This window comes from Columba livia, chromosome 7 (assembly GCF_036013475.1).
Source record: "Columba livia isolate bColLiv1 breed racing homer chromosome 7, bColLiv1.pat.W.v2, whole genome shotgun sequence".
NCBI classification, from domain to species: Eukaryota; Metazoa; Chordata; class Aves; order Columbiformes; family Columbidae; genus Columba; species Columba livia.
In genome coordinates this window covers 6,019,731-6,032,115 of record NC_088608.1, presented here as the reverse complement: position 1 = coordinate 6,032,115, position 12,385 = coordinate 6,019,731, and the positions used below count along the sequence as shown (strand labels likewise).

General features: G+C 39.1%; 1 protein-coding gene and 1 long non-coding RNA gene across 5 annotated transcripts in view; one reads left to right on the top strand and one right to left on the bottom strand.

Annotated features, from left to right (window-relative positions):
* The window catches only part of LOC106145853 (von Willebrand factor D and EGF domain-containing protein), a 192,127-nt gene that overhangs the window by 4,218 nt on the left and 175,524 nt on the right, over positions 1–12,385 (bottom strand). Inside the window, exon 29 of one of the 3 annotated variants that reach the window (XM_021296548.2) lies at positions 5,033–5,224. The exons of the other annotated variants lie outside the window; for them this stretch is intronic. Within the exon in view, the coding sequence (XP_021152223.2) occupies positions 5,210–5,224 (15 nt within the window). The 3' untranslated portion in view covers positions 5,033–5,209. Of the gene's footprint in view, positions 1–5,032; positions 5,225–12,385 lie in introns of those variants that run through there. 3 annotated transcript variants of the gene reach the window in all.
* Positions 1–12,385, top strand: part of LOC110363608 (uncharacterized) — a 66,776-nt gene that overhangs the window by 25,113 nt on the left and 29,278 nt on the right. Inside the window, exon 2 of one of the 2 annotated variants that reach the window (XR_002421814.2) lies at positions 7,307–7,381. The exons of the other annotated variant lie outside the window; for it this stretch is intronic. This is a non-coding gene — a long non-coding RNA (uncharacterized LOC110363608). The remainder of the gene's footprint in view (positions 1–7,306; positions 7,382–12,385) is intronic. 2 annotated transcript variants of the gene reach the window in all.

Genomic DNA, 12,385 nt, shown 5'->3' with positions numbered 1-12,385 from the left:
AATGATTGCTTGGTTTATAAGGGCATAAGCTTTTAAAAGTCTTTTAATAGCAGGAGAAAGATTTTTGAAAGGGTATCTGTAAAAAACGGCAAATGGCCGTATTATGTTGATAGTGGCTCCTGGTATTACACAGATAGGCTGTTTCATTTTGTGCCCATTGAAATGTTTTTTGGTACCCCAGAGTTAGTTCAAATGTGAAATAACAGGCTTGATGATCACAAAGGCTTGGATCTTCTTTTTGTGAGACATCCGTGTTAGTAACGAATGGTTGGCTATCAGAGCTTGGCACGGAGTAAAGAGAAGGCATGCAGCTTTTGAATAGGGTAATCTAGTTTTGCTACACCCTCATGACAAATCTGTCTTATACCTGACACGGACATTGACAGCACTAACAATCTCATAAATCAGTCATGGGTAATGCATGTTGAAAGCTGCTACAGGGAAAAAATGAAAGGAAAAAGCGGGGAGACTTTGGAGGAGACCAGGACTATGTTTTTTTCTTCCTGTGGCTCCAAGGCAAACTGGTTAAAAGCCTCTGTATTCTCTCAGAAAACTTATCACAAGTTACTCCCATCTTCCTGTTATAGTACAGATGCCACCAAGTTACATGTCCAGATTGAAATTACCTCTAAATAGGGGAAAAAAAAAAGTCTTAACCAGGTGTCAAAGAAATCTGCTGGGAAATTGGCTGGTCCCTTCAGGAACACTATCATGAGAAAAATTTGAGAGTAAAGTTAGTGCAAAATTTTTTGACAAAACCGTGATCATTAGGATAAAAGTTCTTTCTGGTTCAGACTGAGAACTTGTCGAGTTAGGGTTTTACCTCGGAAGCAGTTTCTGGGTTTTGATCAGTTTTAATAGAGGGGCTTCTCCAAGCCAGGTGAGCTGCAGGGTTTGGGGAGGTGTTTGGTTATCTATCATACGGGAAGGTTATAACAGAACTGACTGCGGCACGGAGGAGGGAGAAGGAAGATCTTCTTTGAACTCTGAAGAGCTCAGCTAACAAGTCTAATTTGGAACTGAGTTGCCGGTGACTCAGAGCCGGTTTGTGTCTGAGTTGAGGAGTCTGTCTGTCTCCTAAGGCAGAGGCTCTTTTCCTTTCTGAACCTGCCTTGCAAATGCCTGGGGACCGATCCAGAGCTCCTCTTCTCAAGCGCAATGAAAACTTGTTCTGAATGATGAACGTTAATTTTGGATGTGGCAGCTCCTACCCAGAGCTCCTGAATATGAATTAGTTTGCCAAATTATGAACAATAATCTTACAGGTACATATTGCCATGCATACCATGTATATTCTGGTATACCCTGCTCCTTCTCTAACTGATATTAATGTTAGAAAATTAATTGAGCATAAAGATGTAGTATTAGGCCCACAGAGCATGTAATGCTCTACAGCTTTTGTACTTTAATAATTTAACGTGAAAATAATTGTATGCATAATTCTACGTGTGTTTATTTATGTAGAGGGAGTATTGCAAAGCCTTTTCTGTTTGGGATGTGATATACATTGGCAGACCTTCTCAATGTGCCATCAGCTTGAATCGAGCCCCAAAATATACTTGTTTCAATCCATCATCTGCTGTTTTTTCAATGACCCACGTGGAACGGGTTTTCTGGCAGGAAGGTTGAGCATTAAATACATGTAAGAGACCAGCCCGCGCTTCTCTGCCCTATGGGTGGCCTCCCTAGGACGGGATTAGCGGCTCGTGCCGTTGAGCTGCTGCTGCACTTATTGATGGAGAAGCCAAGGAATGAAAGTGCTACATTTCTGGAGCAAAACTCTGCTAATTCTGAAAAGGAATTAAGATGTTTTATCTCCCCGTTCTGCAGGAAGTACATGGCCTTCTTTCAACTTACATTACACTTCCTAACATGAGAGAAAAAAACCCTTTTTAAATGAAAAGGAAAACGGTATTTTTCCTGCATGAATACTGAATATCATGGCTGTTTTTCCATTAGAAGCATTTTTTTTTTGCTTCGTAGCAATTTCCGGGAGGTTTTCAGCTAATGGAGACGCACACACATATATGCATACATATGTATGTGCAGTGAAGCATCTAACCTGCTCCATCTTTTCGGCAAAGGTTAATAATGATAGAGTGGGCATAAAAATTAACTCCTTCCTGCTTATGTCTCCTGCTTTCTAGGCAGAAAAGCTGTTAGTATCTCCTTTTCTTATGAAAACAGCAAAAACCCAGTGAAAATTCAGAAAGAATACAGCCAGAAACTTAATGTTTAAACATGAACTAATATTATAAGCCATGGATTAGTTAAATCTGGCAGTGATTGTGCTCTTAAATTGTTTGCATTAAGCAAAAAACCCCCAAACACTCCCCTTTCTGCCTAATGGTTCTGTTTGCTATTTCCATAACAACAGATCGTGATTTATTATGCCCAATTTATTTGGGGTTTTAACAGGATTTTGAAATAAGTCTTCAGCAAACAAAGAGTTTTCGAAGTCATAATGACAATCAGAAGTTACAACTAAATAACTCGCAGCTTCAAGTAACTATGCAGAGCTGGTGTATTTTTGGTAGAGTGCAATTAGTAAGACTGACTCCTGCCTCAAGCTCCTTGCAGTCTTTTTGGATGAATAACAAGTAGAAGAAGTGGCTTTTAAGACAAGATTTAGAAAAACAAGCCATTGTATTTGCAAGAAAAAGACACAATTGGGTATTTTTCAACAAGGTGTAAAACACCTGTGAAACTCTAGACAATAATTTTCCTCTTAGATTAATCCTGTTTAAAACACAAGCTGAGCATTTAGTCACCACCATATCTAGTGGCTTTTCTGCAGAGTATATCGAACAATCAAGGGAAGAAAAGTAAAGTGGATGGGAGGAAAGGAACAGTGTCAAATGCGTCCTCAAGAAAAGTGTTACATTGATATGATCTGTGAAACGACATAAACTGTAGGTTACCTATAGTTTGATATCACATACTGCAACCTGTTATTCATCAGCACTTGTTTCTGGTTTATAACCACACACAAACTATCCTAAACGATGGAAAATAACTTCCTAATTGTCTAAAAATAGATGGGGATGTGTATTGTCTCAAATAGTCACCTCTAGAAATAGAGTAAGAAACCGCAAGGTGTTGAAAGCTGGTTTAGGTTTTCAAATCCAATCTTGGCAAGGGGTTTTGTTCATTAGCACTGTCTCTTGTAGACATTATGGAGGCAAGGTAATAGAAATCTGTTTTATTGATTGGGGCTGTGCTTCACGAAAGGTGTAATTGCCACCCTAAATTTAATCTTGTAGGTATTCATCTGCTGCCAACGTTCTGGTTTAGTATTAATGTCTTCCTGGAACTGTTAAAATGAATGCTAAAAACTTAACTTCATACTAATATTGCGAACTGTGATTTAGATCAGTATGTACTAGGAAAATATAGCGAGTATTTGTGAAGTCTGGTCCTTCATCTAAGTATTTGTTTAGCAGGAAAATTGCAGGGATTGGAAAGTATAATTTGTTTTTTAATCTTTTGTGTTCGGGATACTATTTACATTGGAGCAGTTCGTAACATAAAATGAAAGATGAAACTTCGAAAATTAAGAATAGAGAGTCATTTATTGGAAAACATTGGCTACATTTAAAAGCATTTTGCTAGTTTAGTTAGATATGGGGAAAAATGCTACTATCGGGAGCTGGGTGAAAGGGAGGAGAAGCGTTTCTGTGAGTTACAGTACTGACACTTAATTTGCAGTATTCAGAGGTCTCACAGTCAGTATTTTTTATCCTTACAAACTGACAGTGAGGGTCAGATCAAATCTTACATCTAGTTAGTGTTGCAGCCCTGAAGGTTTAATCGAAAAAATCCTTACTTGTATCATCGTGCCCTTAATTTACCTCTGGAGGAGCGAGGGAATGTCGAAACTCTGTGTTCCTCCATCAGGGCACTGGTCTGTGGTTGCTGCGAATGTTCCAATGAGGCAAATGAAAGGAGAGCACGAACATCCAGAGTGTGGCTTGGGATTCACCTTGCTGAACCTCAGAGGCGTCCAAGGTGACAGTTTAAAACTCTTTTTTCAAGTGAACTTATAATTGGTTTCCTTATTATAGAATCATAGGATAGTTTGGATTGAAGGGACCTTCAAATGTCACCCAGTGCCCCCCCTGCCATGAGCAGGGACATCTCCACCAGCTCAGGTTGCTCAGAGCCCCGTCCAGCCTGGCCTGGGATGTCTCCAGGGATGGTTCATCCACCACCTCTCTGGCCAACCTGGGCCAGGATCTCACCACCCTCAGTGTAAAAATTCCTTCCCCATGTCCCTTTCCTCCTGTTCTTTCCTCTTCCCCCCAGGTTTCTTGCCGCTGCTCCATCCCGTCCCGTGTCAGCGCTGCTGCCTGTGATAAAGCCTGGGGCTCATCTTTTGGCCACCAGTAGGAGATTTCTTTAAGTCTGGCTTTTCAGATGAAGACACGAACTTCTGAGGGCTCCTAGGTCTTCCAGTATTTCACCAAGCCCCTATCACATGATTAGAAAGCTACTTTTCTAAAATGCATCTAGGGATTAAGGCTACATGGGTCCTTGTGTGTCCTTAGCATGTCAACCCTTAACTTGCCCAGGAGCAATATGTAGTCATCACAGAGGAGAACTTGGGTGTAGAGGCAGCTGAAAGCCAGCATTTCAACAGGTATTGCATCGGTGCCTCTACACATAAATTCCCACACATTACCAACTTAGAAAACGAAAGCATTTGGCTTTAGCAGTTACTCAGTGGGAAGATACAGGCTGGAGCTAATGTTAAACATTGAGGTCTCTCCCTTGGTAGCCACTGAAATTTCTCAGTAGAAGCAGGTCTTATTTATTGACTTTTCTCTGGACTGTGGGTAAACATACCTGTTTAAATAATTGGGAAGAAATGAAGAAATTTATCTGTGCCTTCAAATTTTAATGAAAACAGAAGAATGTAGCACTAAAAATCTTTATAAAATGGTCTGTCCCATTTGAAAATCTTGCTGTCAGGAGCAGTTGTTGTGATGGTGTCACTACAGCCATGGATCATGAATTTGTGCCTTGCCCAAGATAGGTTTGAAAATAAATGTAGGCTTATTGACATATGAGAAGAGAGTTTCTTTTATTCTTCTGTGTGATTATATGAAGGAAAAGGGAGAGAACTATATCTTCCCAAATGAAAAATGTGCTTGGTGTCAGATTATCAATATCCGATAACTGTCTTCGTTGTCCTGCATTTATGTTATCTTCATCCTATTGGGAGCTGCAAAAAAAGAAATGAAGATTCAGCTCCTTGAGGGACTATAGAAGAAACAGCCTCATGCATGTGGTGTCATGTAAGAAATATTATGCGCAAGCGTTCAAATGATTTATTGTAGTTACTGTATTTTCTTTGAAATTTTTATGTAATTATAGCAAAATCACAATCTGCATTTTTTTCATTATTTTGACTTAGGTAACCAAAGTTTTTATTAAGCAGGGAATGAAGAACATGTTATTGAAAGGGATTAAGCGGTGAAATGATGAATGGAACTGTTTCCAAAGCATGCACATAAAGTGATATCATCTAGCTAAGGCTGATTTCTGCTCCATTGCTTCAACAGGAAAATAGCTATATTGCTGAAATGATTCGGCTTAGGCACTATTATTTGCGGTGGCGCTTGACAGTTATGGAGTTGGAATTCAATTTCTTTCGTCTAAAGCAGGTGTGCCTTAAAAAAAAATCACTCCACCACTTCTGTATAACGCGTGGAGATTATTGGCTTCTTGCCTGAAAGCGTTTCAGTGCACTTATCCCATTTTCATACAGCAGAGGTTGTCCATGAATATCATGTGGTTTAAGTACATGAGTGAATTTTCTTTATCCCAAACCAAGATAATAGATGATATGAAAAGCTTTATTTTATGCTAGCACATAGAGTTAAGAACCCATTTTGAAGGGCAGTTTTATAGAAATCTATATTACAAAGCACATAAAGCTGTTGATGTTAATTTATTATTCAGGACAAGAAGAAAGGTGCTCCTTAATCTTGATGTATCTGTATTTGATATGACAGGTTAACCTTGATATTAGCATCATGTATCCAAATTTTACTTCCCTGTTTGACTCTAAAATACCTCACCTTAGTTTCTGATAGTGCTGTATCCAGGTAGCAGTTGTTTATTTGTGAATAGTACATGGCACGTTTATTTTATATGAAAAGAGAGTGTACTTCTACAAGAGCCTGCTGGGGTTTAGGCAGGTTTAGTTAGAATAAAGATTTGAGTTTACATGGAAAAAATGTGTGATATATATCTATTTATTGGGGTCAAATAAAAATGTATGTTCATGTCTGTGTCATATTACATATTTCCATATATCTAGATACACGTTTATACTAGAATTTATGTCTGGGTTTTAGATGTATATATATTTGTGTGTGTAAATATATTTATAATCATTGAGTAATTTAGATTGGAAAAGACTCTTAAGATAATTGAGTCTGACTGTTAACCTGACACTGCCAAGTTCACCTCTAAGACCCTAAGAACCTCTGCCCCAAAGAACCTCATCTACACGTCTTTGAAACCCCTCCAGGGATGGTGACTCCACCACTGCCCTGGGCAGCCTGTTCCAATGCCTGACAACCTATTCCAGGAAGAAGTTGTTCCTAATTTCCAATCTAAACCTCCTGAGGCCATCTAAACCTCTTGAGGCCGTTTCTTCTTGTCTTGTTACTTGGAAGAAGAGACCACTGTTGTAGACAGTGATAAGGTCTCCCCTCAGCTCCTGTTCTCCAGGCTGAACAGCCCCAGTTCTCTCAACCGCTCTCATCACACTTGTGCTCCAGACCCCTCACCAGCCTCGTTGCTCTTCTTTGGATGCAGATATATGGATATATGTATATATATAAAATAAGACATTTTATGAAACTTGAACTGCTGCGTAGGCCCTGTCCTACTTTCTTTTGGTAGCAACACGTGTGGAGGAAGTTGGAGTATATATTTAGCACTAAACAGAGCAGGAACCTCTAAGTATTGATGTTAAACAGACCTGTCTGTATTCACCCCAAAACCCTGTTCTAAAGGCGTGTGTCAGCTGAAGTCAACACATATCAGGGGAGACTTTCAGTAGGCTGCTTTCTCCTGTGTTTAAGAACCTTTAATGAGAGCTAAACAAAAACATCATGATTTCCAAATCAGGAATACTTTTCTGTCCTATGTAAAAATATAGGATGCGTCTTTTTATTGCGGGGAAAGAGCAGAAATGCAGAATGAACACTTGTGTAAGTTTCTTCATAAGCTTCTCTGAGACTAAAAGCGTGTTCAGGTATTCATACTGTGCACTACCATGAAATCCTTGCAGGACCAGTGGCAGGTGTTGGTCATCGATGGGATGGAGCACACGTGGAGACCTCCGGGGCAGCAGGGACCTGAGCTGGTGAGTTCACCTGGTAGGACACATCTCTGCCTGCATTTATCTGGCCACACTCTGAATACGTGAGCAAATATGCATATCGAAGGTGTTCAGTGGTATGATGAGGAAGTCAGAGTCATTTTTCTTCCTTAAGTAGCATTAACTACTCTTGCATTCCTTTGTCATAAGCAAGTCAATAGTCTGACTGACAATGCCTGTGTAGCTCAATACTGTTGATATTTGACTTTGCTTTTTTTATCTCATATTACATCAATTTATTGGTGAAATAATTTATGAATAGGTATGCCTTTTTTTCCTAAAAGTCCACAGATGACTCTCTTGTATATTCACAGTCACTGAATACAGCTTGTGTAACTTGAACACCATGATTTGTGGTTTAATGTCTCTTAATGTATAAAGGAACAAAGTAATAGTGATGTTAAGGTCAGTAACTGCAGTAAAGGGCTGCCTAATATGATAATTTGTTTATTAAAAACATCTTATATTTTCAGGCTGTACTGAAATCAATATTATGTTTAAGCTGTGGAAGGTAGTCACCAGATTCATTTATAAGGAACGACTTGGCCTGTTGCTGTTCGATTTACTGGTAAATTCCAGTGTTAAAAATATCTGCTGTAAGGTTTGCCTTTTCTTAATTATTTTCTGTATTTCTTAATTATTTTCTGTAGGAGGCTACACTTCTCAGTACCTTTATGCCTCAGAATAAACATGTAACAGACAGGCAAGTTTAGCACATTAATATTTAAACTGTTACTGGGAAAATGCACTATCATGATAGCTTCTAGCATAATATTAATGTACCATTTATATCTGACTAGATAACATTGTTTAGCTTAGATTAATTCTGTTGGCTTAATTAATGCTATTACATTAATCCATTCAGAAAGGAAAAAAAGCAAAGTAAAACAAAGCAAGGAAAGTGTGATGGTGTGAGGTGGGACAACAGATATGATCCGAATTTCAGCTTTCTGAAAACTCCCTGTTGTACAAATGGTGCAGTGATTGTCTTGGTCTCTTTTGGGCCTCATGCCAAAGTTTTTAACGGTGTTTCCACAGGAAAAGAAATGTGTTTAGTCCGTTTTGTTTGGGTCGCCCCTTCCAGCCTGGAGCAAATGGGCTCTAATGGCTGCTTTGAATAGAAAAGTCAGCAGGAGCATTTGTCTTCATGTCTGCTACAAAACTCACTAAATTATCTGGATCTCTCAAAGACTCAATACAAATTAAAGATACACAAAAGGTTTCTAAAAGTGATTGCTATTTTAGCAAGTTCATTAGCCTTCGGAGGAATGCTGTTGGCAGGCTTTGTTTAGCAGGAGTCCAAAACAAAATCAACCAAAAATGTCAGAAAATGAATTGCAAATCATTTGGCAATGTGGATGTAAGAACTAGGATGTAGATGAAGAATAATTTGGGAAAATGTATATTGTTCCTCCAGGAATTTTGACTACACAAAGGGGACTATACCAAAGATTGCAGCAGAGAAAGGGGAATAACTTGATGAATTGAATATGGACCGTCCAGCTTTTCCGATGCGCAGGCAAGACCAGGCTCCACACACACCTCGAGCATCCCTTGGCGACTGCTGCTGAGGGAAGGGAACAGGCTGCCCCACTCCAATTTAATCCAGGTTTTAAAAATAATGTTACATGCCACTGCTACTGAATCGTTCCCATTGCGTAAAGATTCATACAGAAACAGAGCAAAGCATGAGTTTTAACTCTGGAGCAAAACAAAGCGGTGAACAGAACAGGAAGGAGGGGAGAAGGCAGATGACACGGGCAAGGCTGATGTGCTCGATGCCTTTTCTCCACTCTTCGTGGGAAGGTTAAATGTGATAAAATGTTTAACGTGATCAGAATTAACAAGGGAACAGGAGTGAAAGGGAGAATAGGGAAGAAACTGAGTATTTAAATTCAGAAAAGTCAGATTTAAGGCCTGTTTACAAGGTTAAATGGCTCAGTAATAACCTGAGATTTGGATTTATGGTATGCTATCTGCTGTGCATTAACTCCCCATATAGTAAGACTTAGTACATAAGAGTTCTTTACATGAAGCAGATTTCCAGGTCAACAGGGCCTCAAAGGGTTTACTCCAGCATATTTAAAGATGCAGTTTCTAAACCAGTAATGATTTGCTCTGGGAACTCCTGAAGGTATAAATAATCCAAATAAACATAGTATATATCTTTAAATCAGGAAAAAAAGAAAAGGAAAAGCAAGGGAACGACAGCCAAAGAGTTGGTATCTGGAAAGACACTTACACAAATTATTAAACAGTTAATTTATAAGTCCCTCAAGCTAAAGAAGGGAAGCAGCCGTCTATCTACCAAGAACAGATACATTTTTCACTTTAGGGGGACTTCTGATGTGACTCGGTCAGTCATGCCAGTGAGAATTAATCAGATGAAATAAGTAAGGAGCAAAGACTGAATTATTAAAGAATAATTTTATCAATAGCGTGTAGGCCCTGATTTTTCTACTATTCACTGCTTTCATTGATGTCTTAGACAACGAGATGTCACATTTTTGAACAATGTCACACTTGAAGGCAGTGCAAGCAGGCTTAGAATTAAAAATCTTTTTGATAAATGGGTAAAACATCTTGAAATCCATGAGACAAAATGAAGTAAAGGTAGAAAAGACGGCACTTACAAAGGACAAGTCAACTGCACGAATGCCAAATGGGAAATAAGTCATAAGGTATCATCCCTGTGGAAAAGACTGAGCAGATTGAGGCGCCGTTGCAGAAAAACGTGCATCTCTTGCTGTAAATGTATTAATTGGAGGCTGGGGAGATGAGCAGAGAACAAACAGGGTTGGAGACTGAGGAAAATGGGAGAAAACCAGGCAGCAGAGACTGCAGTCATCTTCAGACATGTAAATGTTGTTACTGAAAGCGCTGTGATAACTCTTCTCCGTGCCTACCAAGGCTACCCCCAGAACTACCAGTTTTACTTGCAATGGGGTGGCTTTATGCTCAGTGTTAGGAAGAGCAAAACTGTGCTCTAATAATGTAGCTAAATACTTGAATAATTACTTAGATAAATTGTGAGATTTCCATGACTGACAGGTGTGGGGAAGTTGGTTGAAGTCTGTTCACATTGTTCAATTATACCTGATTCAGTCTGATAAATTAACCCTTAGGAGGCCTATTGTCCCAACTTTTCTACAGGAATATGGGTATGAATTCAATTTATTTACAATTTGCTCTAATCCATGCTAGTAAATGAGCTCTGCATTTTAATATCTGTCTTTTTTTTAGGAGCGTCTCATTTGCTTTAATGCAATATAAGCCATGTAATTTAAGCTAGACACCATTAGATCCATCAGTTTTATTACCAACTTTGATTCCAGCTTTCAGCAAAGCTCACGTATTGAAGGAAACCCGTTAATTCTCTTCTATTCAGAACATTTCCTTCTTCACATCAAAGCAATGCACGTTCCTATCAGTGCAGCCAATCAGTATTTTTGCAGAATAAGCCATGAAACTGAAGAGTGCTTCAAACAGTCTTGCAAAATGTGAGATGGGTCATTGCTATAGACACCAATGTGTTTACACGTGTCATTGATGGCGTGGCATTGTGGACACACATAGTACGCAAGGTCTTTCTCTACTTTCTTTTTCTTTCAGGACTGATTCATATTCTAATAGTTTATTCATGTGAAAAAAGAAGCCCAGTTTTTTCTTGTAATATTTTGTGTTAAATGCAACAACGTTCACTTCATTTGTGAAATGACAAATATCGTGCTTCACAATTTCACAAGTAATCTGCTGTCTCAAAAATGGCAACTCTTGACCTACCAAGGGAAAATCTCCTGGATATAAAGACCTGCAGACAATAACTCCAGTGTATCTTGGCATATTCCTGCTTCTGTTTGGATGACTTCTTTTAATTACTTGAGAAAATGTGCAGCAAATTTTCCTAGGCTACAGCCATCCTGTTTAATAGATTTTTTTTTTGGTAATATATATAAAATTACAACACTTACTCGTCTACATCAGTTGCACTTCAATATTGATGTAGGAGCTGTAATTTAGTATGAGAATGTACTTGTTAAGAAAATCCATACAGCACTATAATTCTGATATTAAAATCTAATTATCATTAACAGAATGAAGTGACTATGTGAATAGATTTTCATGCTTTCTCTTAATGCATTATGTAGTTGAAATGAAAATATGTTGATTTTTGCCCCTAGCCTTTCAGAACAGATAAATGGGAGGGTAACCTGCCTTTTTGAAAGCTGGAATTTGGGCCAGTCAGGACATCTGAGTGGAATAGTGTTTGAGTTATGGGCAATACCTGTGGCTTAAAAGTGTGGCTCTTAAAATAGAAAATGTAAAATGTTTTGGATGTTTGTGACTCTGGAAGGGAGGAGATTCCCTGAGAAACAGGGGATGCAGGATATGAATAAAGCAGTACTGAAAATAGAAGAGGAAATGAAAGTTGGTATGTACACTGTTTAGGCACAGCAGGCAGGACAGAATAGAAGGTTTCATCTTAGTGGTGATGCAGCAGATAAACCAGACTCAAAGACACACACTGATGTGACGGTTGGGTCAAGCCCAGCTGTCAGATGTACTGTAACCTTGCAAACCATCCTGGCAGTGGGACCTGGCCTCTTGGGTTTTTTGGGGGTAAGGATATATTTGCTCAACTCAATGCTTCTCAAATTCAGGCAAAAAAAAAAAAAAATATATATATATATTCCGATGAACTGGATTCAATGTGCTTTGGTCAATGCCGGGAAGAAGGAAATTGTTCTTCATAAGGCAACAGGATCAGCTGTCACAGCAAGAAGATACGGATCAGGTGTCACCTGTTTTGGCCGTCAGTCACCTTGGGAGGTCACTGAAGCTCTGGTGCCATCAGCTCTGAGCACACACAGGAACACGCTCTTGGTAATGGAGCAGCAAGCTCCTGGACAAACTCAAAACCTAAATGAAGCCTACAGAGGGTGGAAGCAAGGACAAGTAGCCTGGGAGGAGTATTGAGCAACCAGGGAT